Source organism: Carettochelys insculpta, chromosome 3 (assembly GCF_033958435.1).
Source record: "Carettochelys insculpta isolate YL-2023 chromosome 3, ASM3395843v1, whole genome shotgun sequence".
NCBI lineage: Eukaryota > Metazoa > Chordata > Testudines > Carettochelyidae > Carettochelys > Carettochelys insculpta.
The window spans coordinates 62,387,127-62,404,601 of NC_134139.1; the positions used below are offsets into that span (position 1 = coordinate 62,387,127).

Here is a 17,475-nt window from a genome sequence, read left to right on the forward strand (position 1 = left end):
TTAGGGAGGTTGTGGAATCTCCATCACTGGACATTTTTAAGAGTAGGTTAGACCAGCGGTCTCAAGTTGCTGGCCCGCAGGACGAGCACTTCCACAATCTGACCCATGAAATATTTTGAAAAGGTTATTTGCCCAGATCTGTGCAGCTGCTGGCCTTGGGGGATGGTGCAGTGACTCACCCATACACAAGGCTCCCAGCAGCACCCAAGCCCCCAGTAGTCCCAGCTGCAGAGAGTGCCACTTGGTCCAGAAGCTGTGCTGGCTGCTTCCACCATAATGTGAACCACCCTGGTCAAGGAGCCACTGAGAGCTGATGCGCTCCGGAGAATGGCTTCCTGAAATCACGAACTGGCATCTGGCATCCCCTAAAAACTCTCTTGCGGGCAAGGAATTATCTGAAGTTGTATGACCAGGTATTTTTATTTTAACGAAATTCAAATACAAGAAACGTTTTTTTCCCCAAACACCATTTTCAGTGATGATATTGGTCCACTAGGAGAATTTGAGGACTGGCACTTGCTTTATGGTAAATAGTTTTTGACAACCGGGCTTAGACAAACACTTGTCAGGAATGGTCTGGATTCAGCTTAGTCTTGCGATGAGTGTAAGGTATTGGACTAGAGAACCTCTTGAGGTCTCTTCCAGGCCTATCATTCCATGATCGCTTTAGAGAGAGACAGATTTTCCTCTTTCAGCATAAGAGATAAGACAGCCATTGTTCCAAACAATGTTGTAACAGGGTCTATAGTAATGTGGCGGTTATATGCAAATCCCTGTTGGCTGTTGTCTTTTTGAGGGTTCTTTCTAGTATTATTCCCAAAATCATCCCTGTGTTACCCACAGTTGATGCTTGTTTTGTTAATGAAAAAGTTTACATCAGAGATTATGAACCTGGGGCAATGGAAAGAATTATTTACACCAAGGGAATGAATTCCCCAGTGCTTTGTTTCCTGCAAGAATAGTGTTTTGAGCTTTCATTTTGGCCCTTGTTAGTTTGAGAGCTATTGCTGGATGATTTTTTTAAACTACTGACATGCCTGGTCTAATAAGTCACCACTGTTATGCTTCATCTTGCAAGCCCCTCTGTGTTTCACACAATCTGCCTCATGTCCTGGCTTTGACAATAAAAGAAGATTGGAGTATCTCTGTCAAGCGTTGGGTTTCTTGATCTTATGGAAATCGCCAATGACTTTTCTCTTTCTTTTTTGGCAAGGAACTGTGGGACCTGAAAACAGGGAGCAATAGCTGCATCATACTGTAATGATATGATTGTCAGTCCTTCTGCTCTGGCCAGACACCCACTGTTGTTTGGGTTGTTGATTGCATCTCCTGATTTGTAGAAGTGTAATGTCCTTCCTCTGTAAGTAAAGCTGACCACAAAGCAGAGTGCAAATGGCTACTACACCGAAATGCACAGCGGATGGCCAAAGGGAGCTTTTCCAATAAATTCGATTTTGACTATTTAAATTCTCCATATTCCCAGCACATGGCTTGTCGGGTCACATGACAAAATGGGTTAATTTTTGCAAGCTGAGTGCAGCTATAGTTCACAAGAGGCCTCCAGGTAGAATTTGAAGAGGTTGTTCAGGTTCCTGAATAGCCTTTTACAACACCTTCCATCAGTGTTACCATATGAGATAAGAGAGACAGTAGGAGTTAAATGTTAAGTCCATTCAAGTTAGTATAAAAATACCTTTTTTGGTTTGTGTGCTTGGAAAGCAAGGCCAGAACAAACTGTGGCAATTCACTATAAATGAAACAAAACAGCAGAAATGTAGCACTTTAAAAACTAACAAAATGATTTATTTGGTGATGAGCTTTCGTGGGATAGACCCACTTCATCAGATCAATCTCATTTCCAGTACAAATGATGTTATCTTGGTTCTTCCCTTACACTTATTTACTGGAGGGTTCTGATCATGTTTGGTTTAATTAACACACAGCCTCACATCTTTGTCATGTCACTTTGCAGCAAATGGATGTTCCAGTGATGCTGAGACACCTACGGGAGCAGCGAATGTTTATGATTCAGACCATCGCTCAATACAAATTTGTCTATCGAGTGCTCATCCAGTTCCTACAAAATTCTAGACTCATTTAGTCTCCTTAGAGGTCCCAGATGCAAAATGGTGGATGTGACTGAACCTTATTGGCAAGACAGACATGTCCTTTGGCAGCACATCTTTTATTGCAGAATGCAAATATTGCACTCTCTCAAGTTGCCTCAAAAGTAAGGAGTCCTTGTTCTTCAGTAGAGAGTACCACTAATTATGTTGTACAAGGTAATTTATTTTCCATGGAATAACTTTTGAATTTCTCAAACTTGTAAAACGTGGTGACATTTGAATTGACATTCCTGATCTTCATTGCCAGATGACCGGAGGAAGGTGATTGTCTCCGAGGGTTGTGTGTTGGCTTGTATTTTGTTTTTATGGTTTATGAAATGAACAGCTCTTCAGTCAGTGGCTTTTTTTTCCTCCAGTAAGAACATTTTACAGATGGATTTGCACCTTTTACCATGAGACCAAGATCTATTAAGTCAGCTAAGACTTTATTGGCTAAATCTGATGATAAATGCAGAGAAAATGCAATTCAGAGGAGCCACAATAGGCACCAGTGGCATAAGCAGTAGGGTATTTATGGTCAAGGTGCTACAGGAGTGACAGTATCTCCACCCTTGAAATCACATACTGGGCTTATGGTTTTGTTCAATAGCTTTTAGCACCCCTCACTGTACAGATTGTTCTGACACTTCTATAATCAGGGTACAGAGAATTGGGATGTTCATAATTGGGTAGAATTACCATTGCACCTTAATACTTGACAAGAAGCCATATTACACTGTAGTTATGATCTTTGTTAGCATCCACCATCCTTTGATTCCTTCCTAGATAGAGCTCTGGTATTCATGCCAGGGTCCTCAATGGGAGTCTTTCCATCAACCTTAGTGGGCTTTGGATCGAGCAGTAGAAAATGTCAGCCTGTTTGACCAGAAAATTCAAGTCAAACACTACACGCTCACAAACAACTAACCCTCTCTTGGTCATGAGGTCAGATCCTGTTCACCTTATTCAGGTGAAAAATGCCATTAAGGTGTAGACTTACCTCCAATCACAGAGTTTTGTTTTCGGCATAAATCGTTTTCTCGGTCATAGTTTATTTCCTAGCCCTTTGTAGAGTACTCTGGTGATCAGTGCTCTCTGACCTACATCCCTGTGTTCTGTTTACTGCCCTGATTGTAATGTAGTTAATGGCGTAACTGGGTGGTGATGACATAATGAAAAACCAAAGCCATCAGACCTCAGAAAACTTGACGTACTGGGTCCAATTCAGATCTGGTATAATGTACGGAGCTCAGTGGAACTGCACTTGCTTTTCACCAGCTCTAAATTTTAGCCCCATCTGACTGAGAGCTCTGATCTTGTGGTGTGGTGTTCACAAGTTCAACCCCAGGGCAACCCCCTGAAGAAGAGGGCAGGAGTCCACCTGTGGACATCAGCTTCACGATCAGGGCCCAAACAAATTTTGCTTGAAATACCAGAAACCATTAGAGAATCCAAGCATAACTATGGCTTCAGTCAAAGGTTTGCTTTAAATGGATGCTAGGAAGAAATGGATGGAAGGGCATGTAGGGTCTTTGTAAAGTCACTCTGCAGTACTTTTAATAGGCGCACTTCCCGTTAATTTGGAGCTCATCTTCAAAAAGTCTGTTTAGGCCCTTGCTATTATCTGACAGAGCTTGTACTGTTTATAAATCAGGGCCGATTTCTGCCCTGGCAACAACATGACACAAATTACTGCTGCCACATCAGTGTTTTATTGGCTTTATCGTGGGCAGCATGACCCATTAGAGAGCTTCTACCTATCTTACTCCAGGAAACAATCAAAACTGAAAAGGTATGTAGGTGGATTTAAAGCCATGCTCCATAAACCTTAATCTAGAAACACCCACTGTGATCCGGAAAGCATAGCCTGCCATGTTCCAACTTTCTAGGAAAGCCCAGATTTGGGTGAAACACAGCACTCAATCTAGTAAACCCCTGCTGCTTTTTCAGAACTTGCCTTCCAGACTTCAGCACCCAAAAGTAAACGCTTCTGTTTGTTCTGATTAAAGCTGTTTGCCAATTCCATGTAACTGCCTGAAACAAATGCTTAACGGCTCACTCCTACAAGGTTCTGAGTGCCCTCAACTTTAGGTGGGAATTATGGCCACTCAGACCACATCCACAAAGGTATTTAGATACTTAACTCCCCTTAGGCAGCTAAATAAATACCTTTTGAGGCTCTGGATCTGAGGGTCTTACATTCGTTGTCTGTACTGGTACCTTGCCATTTACAGTAGCATACCCAGGTGAAGACAATGAGAAAAGAAGAAACAAATTCCAGTTTCAATCCACCAAAAGATGGTTAGGAAATTAAAAATGTCTAGTTAAAGTATCTTGATTCTGTTTAAGAATCAGTTGATTCTTCAGTCATCTTTATTTTTCCTCTAATGCCTTCTGCTAGTGCCAACTTCTCTCCCATTAAATTAGCAGCAGCCATTTAAAGTCTTTTCAGTGGCATCTGCATGGTAATTGCAGAGAGATGCTTTATATCTGGGAATCAGGCCAAGGAATAAACCTTGAAGCAAAGTGTATTAAATTACTTATCTCATTACAGCTTTTTGAATAATTTACTAATGATGAATTAAGTTTGAACTCAGGGCTGTCAAGTTCCATTGCTCCATTTGGATTTGAAAAGTAGAAAATCAGAAGGGAAAATAATTTGTTCCTAGGTCATATTAGTCAGATATCTTGGCTGAAATGTATGTGACTAATGCTACTTTGCAAGCACAGGAAAAAGTTGTAAGAGCATAAATAGCTGTGTTAAAAAATTCAACACCATTGTCATTACATGGCTTCTTATAGTGTAAAGGTACATTATTTTCATAGAAAAAATTAGTTTTACAGTGGTACCAAAAGCCTTTCATCATTAGCAATGGGTGGCTCTTAATGAGTGAGATAGAGGGTGACTAACAACCACTTTAAATCAGCTACTAAAATGGTAGCTGGAGTCTAACATGATTTCCTTTTATTGAAAGCTTGGTAATTTTAGACATTTTTGTTTTGTCTGACTTCAAAGTATTTTTCCTGCTACATTTTACCTTGACGAGGTCAGCTAGCATCTGAGACAAACTGAGGTGGTGGGTGTCTTCAGTGTTCCTGTTCTAGGCCTATTTGCAAAGGTAAACTCATCCTGACAGAGGTTTACAAGAGAGGTAAATCAGCTTCCATAATGTAGAGGGAAAAAATTGACTCTTCTTTTGCTGAAGGCTGCTGCTTTATCGCACCCAGGTTCTTTGGAACATAATTTCTTAACCTTAAGGAAAGGATGGGGTGAGCAATTTCTTTAGTTACAGTGTAAATGAAACCCTGGGACTTAAAGGAATGGTATCTTTTCATTTCTGTCCCACATTTTTGGCATCTGAGTCTTTGAAAAGGAAAAGGAGACTGAAGACTCTAGCTATATTTGTGGTTTTCATGCTGTATTAACATCAAAGCACGGCAATGGGTAGTTTGCCAGAAAAAACTTTCAATATTTGAAGCAAAAGCTTCAACTGGCAATCTTGCAAAACTGCACCAAGTCCCCACAAATTGAAATATACAGCAACTTGAAACAGTTCTGAAAACTTACTTCAAATAGACTTTGTCCAGCTCGTCTGTTCCTGCCTCACAAGCTAGCTCACATTATGTCCCTATTTATGTCTTATGCTCCTTCATTTACTTTATAAAAGAGAAGTGTGAGTATATTAACAAGCCTGCCATCATTTTTTTCCTAGATAAAATGTTACTGTTTGAGCTGTAACCTTTTTTGGTTTAATATTAAAGCGTTGAATATTGGCTCTAACTTCCATAGTCTCCAGCTCTGAAAGCATGAACTCTGACTCTACTTCATATAAGTCAGGGATGGAAGAAATGCTTATAAGTTCTGATGTTTGCATTCCACCCCACTGTGTGGCAGAAAGGACAGAGCTGTCTGACCAATACCTGAGGCTCATCTGCTTTGTCCCTGGTTGCCTCAGCAGGACCCTTCAAGTGATGGTTTCCTCTGGTGATTTGACGGTACCTGGTGGTTTGGGGCCGTTGTGCCATACGGAATAAGGGCACATGTTACATGGCAGATGGGCATGTGACCAGACATAAATAGTGGTCAGGCATAGTTTGATCTGTTGTGGAGAAGACAGCAGGCTCTGGTTATGCTTTCACCAACTGCACCTCCTCACATTACTAATACAGCCCAGACATTTGAACCAACTACATGGCAGTTGCTGAAAGGAATCTTCCCATGGGCGGATGGGAAAAGCAAGTGAGTCAAGGAAGGGCTGGTTTCAAAATCTGACCAAAATGACAAATAGTCCCAGGCCAGAACCCGTTTATAATAGGGGTATTTCTTGCAAATGAAGATGTTCTTCACTGGGAACAAGGGAAGATTAGTTGTAAATTTCATTCTCAGTACTGAAGGAGCTTGTCAGTCTGCCAACACTGATGTGCACTGGAGCATGAACAAATCAGGTTCATTGGGCCAAATGCAGAGTGAGGAAAAGTATCTGCCGGTCCCACTGCAGTGGGAGATCTTAATGCTTGGCTTCACCGGGCACCTTTTTTGGAAGTTTAGATATTGCCTTCAATGAAACAAGATTGGTCTTATAATTTGAGAGGAGGGGGTGGCTTGACTGCTAAATAGGCTGGATTCAGAAGCTTGAGGCTTTAAGGTGTATTCTTTTAGGAAGTTTTATTTAAGCTTTGTTTTAATGTATACTGCTATTTACCAGACAACCTGTGTGGCAAAAATGTAAGTATACTAGTCCAGTTCTTCCAGTAAATAAAATATACCATGCTGTACCTGAAACCACTGTGGAATTCCCCAGCCTATCGTGCATTTGCCTGTTGGTCAGTATTTCATTGCATACAAAGGATACAGTGTTGTATCTAATATATATGCAACTCGTGTGCTTTACAGGCACAAGAACTGCAGGATTGAGTATCATGGCAGCAAATGGAAATTTGGCAATAAACCAGCAGCCCTAACTAAATAATCCAAGCACCGTCTTGAAACAATGGGAAATAAAATTAACATTTTAAAAAATAAAATCATTAAAATTTGCAAATGATTTCATGTCAATATTCACCTATCCACGGTACCAGGTCAGCACTCTTGTGTACAGTTGGGTCCTAGTTATATCAGTAGGAGTGGTGCCTGAATGAAGTGCAGAGGAATTGATAAGAATTAAATCGCTGCAGTTTTTTCTTTCAAAGGCCCATTTTCTTGCTATTAAAAAAACCTAACAAAACTAGAAGCCTTTTGTTGATGGGCAAAAAGGCTTCCTAAGCTTGCTCCTTACAGAAAATATTTTCCCCACTCAGTGTCTTACTCCTGCTTTTCAAAGGAAAAAGGCTTACATGTGTAATTGTGGGGGATGTTACATGACATGTCAAATTTGTTTTACATCACTGGATGTTCTACTTTACTTCAGAATTTCAGTGCTTGCCTTTGTTTGTGCTGTAACTTGGTACATTAAGTTCAAGACACTGAGCTAAATTTCTCAGCCTCATGGTATGTATACATTTTTGTAGACAACTGAGGTCAGTTCCCTGCTCCCTTTTTAATTCAATACAAATGACACTCATTTTATATTATTAAGTCTTTAAAAAAACTATGCATGCTATTTTATATTTTAATGTATATTCAGATCAGTTCATAAGCTTATGCTTGTCAGTTTTATCTTGTGTATAAAACTGATTACTTTTGACAGTATTTTTGCACTGTTTCTTATAAAAAAATTATTCAGCATTACTTGACTGCAACAACTTTTTTGTATCTTTCACTGCCTTTGTGTAAATAGTTTCCCACATACCTTTTGAGATGTGAGACTCATTTTTCACTTTTGTAAAAGACTGTCTATTCTTTGTATTCATAGTATACAATAAAAAAAAATTTTTCTGCCAAGGAAATCCATTTGTTTTCCTTCTTGTCTAGCTCAAGGTTTTAAAACTTGCTCCCTTTGCTGTATTTGAGCAGCTCTGATGTTTGATAGGCTGGCACAGCAAAATTTTCTGCTCTCCTTCCCTTCTGCTTCTTGGGATAGAGTTATGAACATTGGTGGGGGTTGTCCTCAGCACTTTCCAACCACAGTGGGAATGATGTTATCAGAGAGAAGTGCTGTAGCAGTTCCTGGAAGTTTTCGCACTGACTTAATCTCATGCTCAGAGCCACAGACAGGGTGTCATCTTGAGTTGTGTGTCACCAGGTGGATTTTGCTATACATTAAGGCTGCTCTGCCTGCCAGAGTTAGGCTGACAATAAGGCAGCTTACATTGACCTAACTATGCGTCCACCTAAAATGTAATTCTCACTGATGTAACTTCCCTGCTAGACTGACTCAACTCCACTGCCACAAGAGGTGTAGTATTTTGGTTTCAGCATAGACGCTGTTGTGTATAGTGACAGATTAATCAGTGCACATGCTCCGGTGATGATAGATGCTGTTGCCAAGAGGTTTAGTGTGAATGTGCAAAAGTAATGTAATTACTTCAGTGGCTGTAAGCCAGTTAATTTATGTCAACTTAATTTTGTTGTGTAGCCTTTCAGAAAGGACTTTAGACACTTGGTGGAAAAACAAGCCAGCTTACAGGGGCTGAGGCACAAAGGCAGGCAATCAGTCCAGAAATGGAGGAAGGAAACTGAGGCAGCAGCTAGCCTGAAACCAGACCAGATACAAGCAGTGTTGCTACAGAATTCTTACCATCTTGGATTTCTCATACCCAGTCCACGTGCTATAAAAATGGTACAATAGGTTTATAATTAACCTCCAACTCTGACAGTAAATGTATAATAAAGAGGGAGTCCCCTGGCTTCTTGGATACCAGCCCCTTTCATCCATCCCATTAAAAACAAAGCCCACCTTTCAACTTGTTTCTTTTGGATTCTTCTGGGTCTGGAGGTGCAAGCAGCTGGCAGACAGGGATGTTCTTGCTTGTTTAGCACCAGCTCCTTGTGAGCTAGTAGCAGCAAAGGGTTCCTCTGTAACAAAGAAGAATGTCCACTCCAGACCAGCTCACTTCAACCTCCCCCCCGCCCCAACCACTGTCTGTTTCATTGGTCCCTGCAGCCAGGCACTCCCTGAGCCTAAAGCTGGCTGTGGAACCTTTGGAAGGCAGGGTTCTAGAAAAATAACAGCAGCAACGTATGGCACCTTCCCTTACGGGTTTGGTGGGAAAGTGCTATAAATTGACCTCCTCCTTGCCGCCCACAAACATCACTCCACTCCAAACTAACAGAACTGAAAACCTAGCATAGGCCAGGATCTAAGGTAATAGCTATTACAGCATGTACTCCAGCTTACACCCCAGAATGGACAAAGTGCAGAAGCTGTAACTTTGTGCAGAAGCTGCTACTGTGCCCTACAAACACTGAGTTGAAGTGATATTGGGGTGGGAACATAAAACAATTCAGCACAAATGCACTGAGCCAGGGTCATCAAGCTCCTGTAAGCTCAATGTTTGCCCATGCCTACCACTTTTATTCCATTTAATTTTCAAACTCCTACAGAAAAGTTCCAGAAACAATTGATAGAATAAAAAATAGCTGCTGTCAATATTTATTCAGAGATTGAGGAAGTTTGTCACATACTTAGGGCAATCAGAAAGGAAAACAATAGGGCCACGAGGACACACCACTTTTATGTTACACAGCTAATACATTAAAATACACAGGAGAAAAAATTGGTCTTTTCTGCACGAGCGGTCAAAAACAAACCATGTAACAATGGCAATTCCCTTTTTAAAAAAACCATTAGAGAATTAATTTGTGAAGGTTTGAGACATTTTGCATAAGCCTTAGAAAATGCAAGATGCAAGGCCCAACTGCATGTTTGTCATGCCATTTATATTGCAGCAGTGCTTTCATGGGACAGCAATTTTCAAAGCACTCTCGTAGGTATCCAAGCAAGGCTTTTAAATAAAGGCAGAAGGCTTGCATAGATTCAGTGGTCCTTGAATTCATTTTTGATCTCTGAAATGTATGGATGATCTTTCCCGTGTGCTACTTCCATGATAGCAATTGCCTGTGAAAGGGAAAAGAAAAAAAAAATTCACATAATTTGGTATTTAGCATAACGCTAGCAGTACTCTCCTCAGGGGTTTAGAATAGTCGGACACCTCTTGCTATTCTCTCTCTAAAGTTATCTACCCTATAGGAAACAGTTTGAAATTTCATTTTTCTAGAGTAAGTTTTACATTCATACTGCACCTTTCATCCCGAAGCATTTTTCACAACTCTACATGCAGCACCACTGGCAATGCTGCCTACTGTAGGGCAGAAAGCTGCACACTAGAGGGAAGGGTAGGGAATCTCAACAAATGTTACAGACTGGTGAGCTCAACTTCTGCCCTATACCCTTCACCCCATTTATTTACCTCAACAAGTCAAAAGGCCTTCAGTGAACATAAAATCAGATGCTTCAAGCCCAATGCCTTAGACTGCAGGTCAGCAACATTTCCACAGCACAGTGCAGAAATTTGGCCTTTTCACCTCAATGGCCCAAATGCCAGTGATACTTTTAAAAGTCACTAATAGTCCTATTTACAACAGCTTCATTAATAAATAAAGATGCTGAGCTTTATTGTTCAGGTGGTGGGTGGTAGTATTAGCTGGTCTTTTCTTAATCTACAGGCAGCATGGCTTTGAGCAAGCTGACAGCTGCGTGCATGTGGTGGGAGACAGCTGAGCTACCACTTCATGCGCTGATGAAAGTCGGCCTGCGTGTCACTTTTGGCATCTGTGCCAGGGGTTGCTATCTGCTGCCTTAGGCCAAGAAGCATCTCTCGCCCGCACATAGTCACACAGAAGGGAAAATCCTCCACAAGAGAAAATATTGCAGTATAAGTTCTTACGCATCTTAGTACTGAGACAGGGATCTACTCAGCATGGGAGCTCACTTTGTGAGGTCATCTATAATTGCCATCTGAAGACACACCCTGGCCCCCAGGAGTTGATAAAAAAAGTCTAAATCTGGTGGAAGACAAAAAACAATTGGTGCTGTGGGCTGGATGCAAGCTGCTTTAGAATATATTACACCAAGGCTTGGTCTACACGTGCCCCTTCCTTTTGAAAGGGGCATGTTAATGACCACGTTCAGAATATGCAGCGCCTCATTAGCATAACAGCAGCCACTGCGATTCAAAAGTGCAGCTTTTTGAATCGTGCGCTGCCTGTGGAGATGGGACCCTCCGAAAGAACCTCCCCCAGTTTTTGAAAGCCCTTCTTCCTATCTGGTGATCAGAACGGCTTTCGAAAACGGGGGGGGGGGGGGGGGGTCCGTTTGGAAGGTCCCGTCTCCACAGGAGGTGCACGATTTGAAAAACCGTACTTTCGAATTGCTGTGGCCGTCATTATGCTAATGAGTCACTGCATATTCATTGCAGTGGCTCATTAGCATATTTCAAGCCTGCTCATTAACATGCCCCTTTCGAGAGGAAGGGGCACATGTAGACCCAGCCCAATAGAAAAATGGATTTTTAAAGTTAGAATTGAAGGAGACTGTCCACCTAGAAAAGGCAACAGAGAAAACAAATAGCCTTAGGTACCATACAGGGGACACAGAAGAAAAACTAGGGAAGTGTAGGATATCAGTATGTGGCTGGAGACAGCCCGTTAGTGGAAAGTTTAAGACAAAACTTCGCTGAGGACAAAAGTCACTATGGCATCAACTGTTTTCAACAAAATCTAAAGACAGCCATCTTCCTAGATTTCACGACTGCTTATGACACCATTTGGAACATGGGTCTTCTGCATAAATCCACTCAAGTGGCTGTGCATTAGGTGGTCAAAGTAATAAATGCTTTTCCTCCAAAATAGGCAGTTCAGAGTACACATGGTCAATACTGCAGTTCTTTCAAGTGTGAAACTGCCAAGCTTCCTCATGGTTCAGTTCTTCCACTAATACTGGTCAATGCATACAACTTGCCAGCACCACTCTGGTACACATTTATCTAGGCAGATGGCTCTCAAGTCCTGACAAGATCCCAAATGAGGATATGATGCTAGTGGCAGATTACTTTAAATCAATGGTGCCTGCATCCAAGCTTTTCCAGTTTCTACCATCTTTCACCTTCTTATGCAATCGCATGCCCCAAGTTAAATATTCTTCCTAAATGGCCAATGCCTGCAGGACAACCCACACCATGTTTACCTTAGCATCACACTGGATAGGTCACTGATGTACTGCAACCACTTGGAGAAAGCAGCAGCCAAAGTTATCACTCAAAACAGCCTGCTCAGAAAACCTGGCCAAGTCAACTGGGATGTTTAGAACACCAGATCTCCCTCTGTTATTCGGCAGCAGAGTACTGTGCTCCTGCCTAGTGTTGCTCACCTCAGATGAAACTGGTTAATGTAATGCTTAAAGCTGTGCATTGTATTGCTGGGGCTTTACGTGCAATTCCATTCCCAGGGCTGCCCATACTTACCAGCATAGCACAATCCCATATATGTTGGGGGTGGGGGAGGGGGGAACTCCATCATGCTCCTGGACAGGAGCAGCAAGTTGCCTCTCTTCTCAGACCTCTTCAACCACCTGACCTGTCCTTCTGCTCACGTACATCACCACACAACATGGCAGCAGTCAGTGGCGGTCATTAATCACACTCCTGTCACTGACCCAGCCACCTGCTGACCAGGTTTGGACCTGCCAAGGCACCTGTGGCCATTTTGAACAGGACAGCATAATTGTGAGACCAATCACTTCAAACAGGGCTTGCTTAGCAACCTGTGAGGTAGCTGTAATCAGGTTCTGATGCTCTCCTATCCTTGACAGGTGCCCACTAACTGACCCTGACAGTGGGTGACTAGCTCGCCACTTGGCTAGTGACAATGCTATTGAATGGCTGGGCACAATGCACAGGCTGAAATACCCTGGAGTAAGAGCTCACAGCATCTTAGAAGCTTACTGTGGGAACAATGACTAGGAGTATCCCCTACTTTTTTTGGTTTTAGGAGACATAGTTTCTGTCTGAACAGCAACAATGCTCCGCTTTCCCATCTTACCCAAAAGATGAAACCTGAATATCCTGTCTGAGCTATTTTAAAAAGCTGAGAAGGCAATTGTTTTGTTTTCTCATAAGTCTCGAGATGCAGCTTTCCTGTCTGGGATGCTTCTGCCAGTTTGTTCGAGCCTTCCTGACCAAAGTAAGTACAATAAAAAGTCACTAAGGTTGAGGAAACTAAAATAGCTGCTTACTTGTTGTCCGAAGTGCATGCATTCGAAGAAAGGGCACTATCATGACAATACCATGGAACACTACAAATTAGTAAGAGGAGGAAAGGAAAAGAGCTAAAAAATGTAATGGGTTTGCTACCACAGTGCATATGTAATCAGAAAGCATTCAACCCAGCTAATAGGTATTAATCTGCCTCTGTCCTATTCACGTTCAGTTTTTGAACAACTCAGTATATGAACCACATAAATAAAGTGTGTGAAGCTTCCCAGGCAAGGGCTGCGGATATGAAGTGGAGAGAAGATACACAGCTCAGTCAACAAGCATGTAATGAAATGCAACTGCACCTACAGTTACTTCTCTAGCTGCAGTGGAACCGGACACTCTGGAAGGAACAGGCAGGGGAGGCAACATTTGCACTGCACTACTTTGGCTCTGAAGTATTAAAGTCCACTGTGAAAAGATCTCCACATAACCCGGACAGCGCATGAAATGAGGAAACAGCAGTTGCAATGCATACTTAAATAGAAACCCACACGCTGAATTAAGGAAAGGACAGAAATCAAGTAAATCCAAGGCCCAGAAAAGTTTTCTAGGAAGTCAGTCATTGGTTAAGAAATGGATTAACATTTTAAGGAGCACATCTTGCTAGAATTGCTACAGATCCTGGGTAAGGCTGGACATACCTTTTTTAGAGCTTTTGCTCCAGCAGTTCTATTTTCCAGTCCCATATAAAGTCTTCCAAGCTTCAGCCACATGGAGGCAACGTTCAAAGAGTATAAGGGATAATGCTTACTGTGGAAGACAGACATTGCTTAATCGGATCCTACAACACGTTTCTCCATCATTTCCCCGCAACCCCTCTCCCTGCCCTTGGCTCTAGGCATGAGAAGCTGGCTCTCTCTCACTGCCCATTCAATCCTTCCACCCTCTGCTGTGGCTGCCGCCAATTAGTCCCTGCCTGTGGGAAGCGGACACTACTGAGAAGTGCACTGAGACCACAACATTCATTTCACCCACCACAGGCCACTGAACAGCCATCAGGTGCCAGGGGCTTTCAGTCACTGGCTTTCATCTGGCCCACTGAAAGCGTGAAAGGCTCTGTATCACTGCCAACTCCCTCAGCCATTCCCTGACCTAAGCACTAAGGATTCTTTTTATTCCAAAGGCACGTTGTCAGCAGTGTGGGGGTGCGCGAAACTGAGGGGGTGCATAGAATGTGTGTTTCGAACGCAGCTCTGCAGCTGCAGCAAACTGAACAATAAACTGCAGGAGCTGGCTTCAGCGGCCAGCCTGGAACGCCAGGGTCTGAGCCAGTGGGAGCTGGGCGAGTCACCAAGTTGAGATTTAGCCTCTGGGAGGAATGTGCTGGCTCACTCTCTCCCTGGCAGCTGATTTAGGACATCACATTGGCATCCAAAAGGGAGAGTTTCACTTGCACTCCCTCAGCTAGAGAGCAAACACCACCTTCAGAGTGGGCAGACCAGTGGCAGGATCAGAACCAGGCCTACAGAGGTATGTTACTGTTAAGGAGGTAAGTGCAGCCCAGAAAAGCAACAAGGGAAATTCTTGTTTGCCTATCAAAGGCTACACTGGGGTGGCTCATGCTGTGCTTACACTCCCCCAGCCCTGTGCAAGGGGGCTGGGTTTGGACATGCTCTCAGGCTCACACTCCAAGAGAGTCCTAGCCAAGCCCATGACAAGCTCAGTCCTGGAGTCAGGAAGAGCTGAGTTCAGCTGCAACTCCCTCTGCTGCCCAGTCTGTCCAATGGGGAAAGAGCCTTGGTTTAGCCATTTACCACCAGTGGTGACAGTTTACATGAACCACCAGGAAGACTGGACTCTCCATCACTGTGCCAGAGCCAGGATATGAACTACTGTATTCAGAGAGGGTTAAGATTAAAAAAAATTCTCTGAGGTGAACTATCAGAACAATAGAGATGATCACGTTTCATTACCTAAGCAAGATTAGTGCAGTCACCAATAAAAAGCAAAGGTATCTGGGGGTGTAAACAGCTCCTGCGATTCTACAGCAGGAATCTAAAGAAAGCCAAGTACTGTAAACACCTTGGCCCTGCATCAAGCAAAGACAGTGTGAACTTGGTCCTGCAAGTCCGCCTGAAAAGCCCATGAACATTCACTCCGGCACAATGCATTTAAATACAACGTGGAATCAGATCAAACATATGGACAGGCAGCACTAACCATGTGTTCAACTGGCTGCATTGTGTAATTGAAAATAGAGGCGCGTAGGTTTACCTGTAGGGTTTGATAATTTTTTGTCCATAGCGCAACGCGCCTTCCCAGTCTTGCATGTACAGACAGACTCCCATGGCCTGATACATCATATGCAGCATATAAACATTACTGTCTTCAAACACTGAGCCCATCTTGTCCAGAGTAAGCTCACAAACCTCCAGTAATTCACTTGGGGGTACAGTGGAGTCAAGGAACACATTAACTGGAGTTATGTCCAAATAAGAACCGTGTTACGTGACTTGTGGGTACTTCCCTTATGGCCGTCCGGTAAAGAATGGTTTTGAGAAGCTTTGGTTTTTAGATCAGCTCTCTCTGAAGAAGGGGTTTTTAAAAATAGGATTGAGGAGTTCCCACGCTCAGCGACTCCAGTTTTCATGGGTTGTTTTTTTCTCTCTGAGACCTGCAAACCCAGCCTTGAGACCAGAGTGGTTTTCTTGCACCAGTGCTGGGTGTACTGTAGGAAAGGAGGTGGACTTGGTGCAATACAGCATGGAAGTAATACCTATTTGCCATGCTTGCAGAACTACATCTGGCCATAGTAGTTGCCCCTCCTCTGTGAATGTCTCTCCTGTAAATGCTTTCCTACTCTCCACATAAGATTTCTCTATAGTGAGAGACAAAAGTTATTTCTTCTTCTGCCCCCGAAAGACGAAGCACTACCTTTCCACAAAGAACCTGGCCCACTTCCAGATCCTAGCCTACTCTATGGCACCACACAGGCAACTGAAGAAGTAATGGTCTCAATTTTATAGCCAGATGAACCCTAAGGATATGGTGCTGAGGGACTGCTCTATCCCAAAACATCACTGCCCTTGTGACTGCAGCCAGCGAGAATGAAATCTTGGCCTCACTGACATCAGTGGTTAAAAACTCCATTGACTTCAGTGAAACCAGGATTTCATCTCCCACTTCCTTTTTAACCATAGTTGGTGGAAACTCTTTTGGCCCTGCACAGTTTGTTTCAGCAATGTTCAGCGTCTGTTATGCAGAGAGGCAGTAGGGACTACTGGACCGAGCATATTCTAAAGGGCCAAGAACTCCTGCATTCCAATCCTGGCTCGGTCACGCACTTGCAAGCTGGCTTTGCTGCATCACCTTTCCATGCTTCAGTTCTCACAAGGGATAAGACCGTACTTGCCTGCCTCCTTCCCAAGGGCTTTGTGAGGATTAGTGTTTGAAGAGGTCTGGAACTGCACACACATTTCTCTCTCACTCCTTCTCCTTCTCCTCCTCTCCCCCCCTTACACTCACACACATGCACCCTGCCGAGCATTCCAAGAGTAATTTTTAAAGAAGAAAGCCAGCAGGGGCAAGAGAGAGGAAAGGCAAAGGATATATTTGTAGTGTTTGGCTCTCCTGAATTCCTCAATCACATTTCGAGCATATCTGATCATATCTTGGACAGTTTCTGCTGATGGAGGTTCATTCAGTTTGCGGATTTCCAATTTATCTTTATCCTGAAGGAGGCAGATGAGAGAGTTACAAATCCAATCCTACACCTCACTGGGCAAAGGGACATCCACACAGTTTTAAAGCTACATAAAATTAATAAAATAAAAGGACAGTTGGAATTTTTTGGCTCCCACAAAGAACCTTCTGAAATCTGCAAGGGACAAAACAGATAAGGTAGGCTATTCCTCTGTAATTTTAATTCTGATCCTTCAACCGGAGTGCCCTGACCTTGCAAACTCTTGGACGAGGACTGTTTCCACATTGCAAGAGGTATCCCAAGGCATTTTATAAGTATCACTGCAATCAGCTGGTTGCAATAACCACAATAAAAGGTCTTCAATTTTGATCCGGGCTGCTCTCGTTTCTCCCCATCATTGATGAGAAGGCTACAAGTGATGCAAAAATGCACCGATTCAGCAGTTCCCCTTACTCTGTCTCAAAAGACACTGCCTCAGGATAGGACCCAGCCCCTGCCACCCCCACCCCACTCTCTCAAATAGTGCTGAGCACC

The 17,475-nt window shown here is 43.0% G+C and overlaps 2 protein-coding genes across 11 annotated transcripts in view; one reads left to right on the top strand and one right to left on the bottom strand.

Annotated features, from left to right (window-relative positions):
• PTPN14 (protein tyrosine phosphatase non-receptor type 14) overlaps nt 1-7,989 on the top strand; it is a 161,593-nt gene extending 153,604 nt beyond the window's left edge. For both annotated transcript variants that reach the window (XM_074989972.1, XM_074989973.1), the window contains one exon: nt 1,973-7,989. In XM_074989972.1, the coding sequence (XP_074846073.1) occupies nt 1,973-2,101 (129 nt within the window). In that variant the 3' untranslated portion in view covers nt 2,102-7,989. The remainder of the gene's footprint in view (nt 1-1,972) is intronic.
• Nucleotides 7,990-9,526: 1,537 nt separating this feature from the next.
• Nucleotides 9,527-17,475, bottom strand: part of SMYD2 (SET and MYND domain containing 2) — a 42,714-nt gene continuing 34,765 nt past the window's right edge. For 4 of the 9 annotated variants that reach the window (XM_074989977.1, XM_074989976.1, XM_074989975.1 and 1 more), the window contains 4 exons: nt 16,849-16,969; nt 15,513-15,687; nt 13,940-14,048; nt 9,529-10,102 (listed from right to left, as the gene is read on the bottom strand). In XM_074989977.1, coding sequence (XP_074846078.1) covers nt 10,022-10,102; nt 13,940-14,048; nt 15,513-15,687; nt 16,849-16,969 — 486 coding nt within the window. In that variant the 3' untranslated portion in view covers nt 9,529-10,021. Of the gene's footprint in view, nt 10,103-13,939; nt 14,049-15,512; nt 15,688-16,848; nt 16,970-17,475 lie in introns of all 9 variants that reach the window. The other 5 variants (XM_074989981.1, XM_074989983.1, XM_074989979.1 and 2 more) reach the window with 2 other exon arrangements.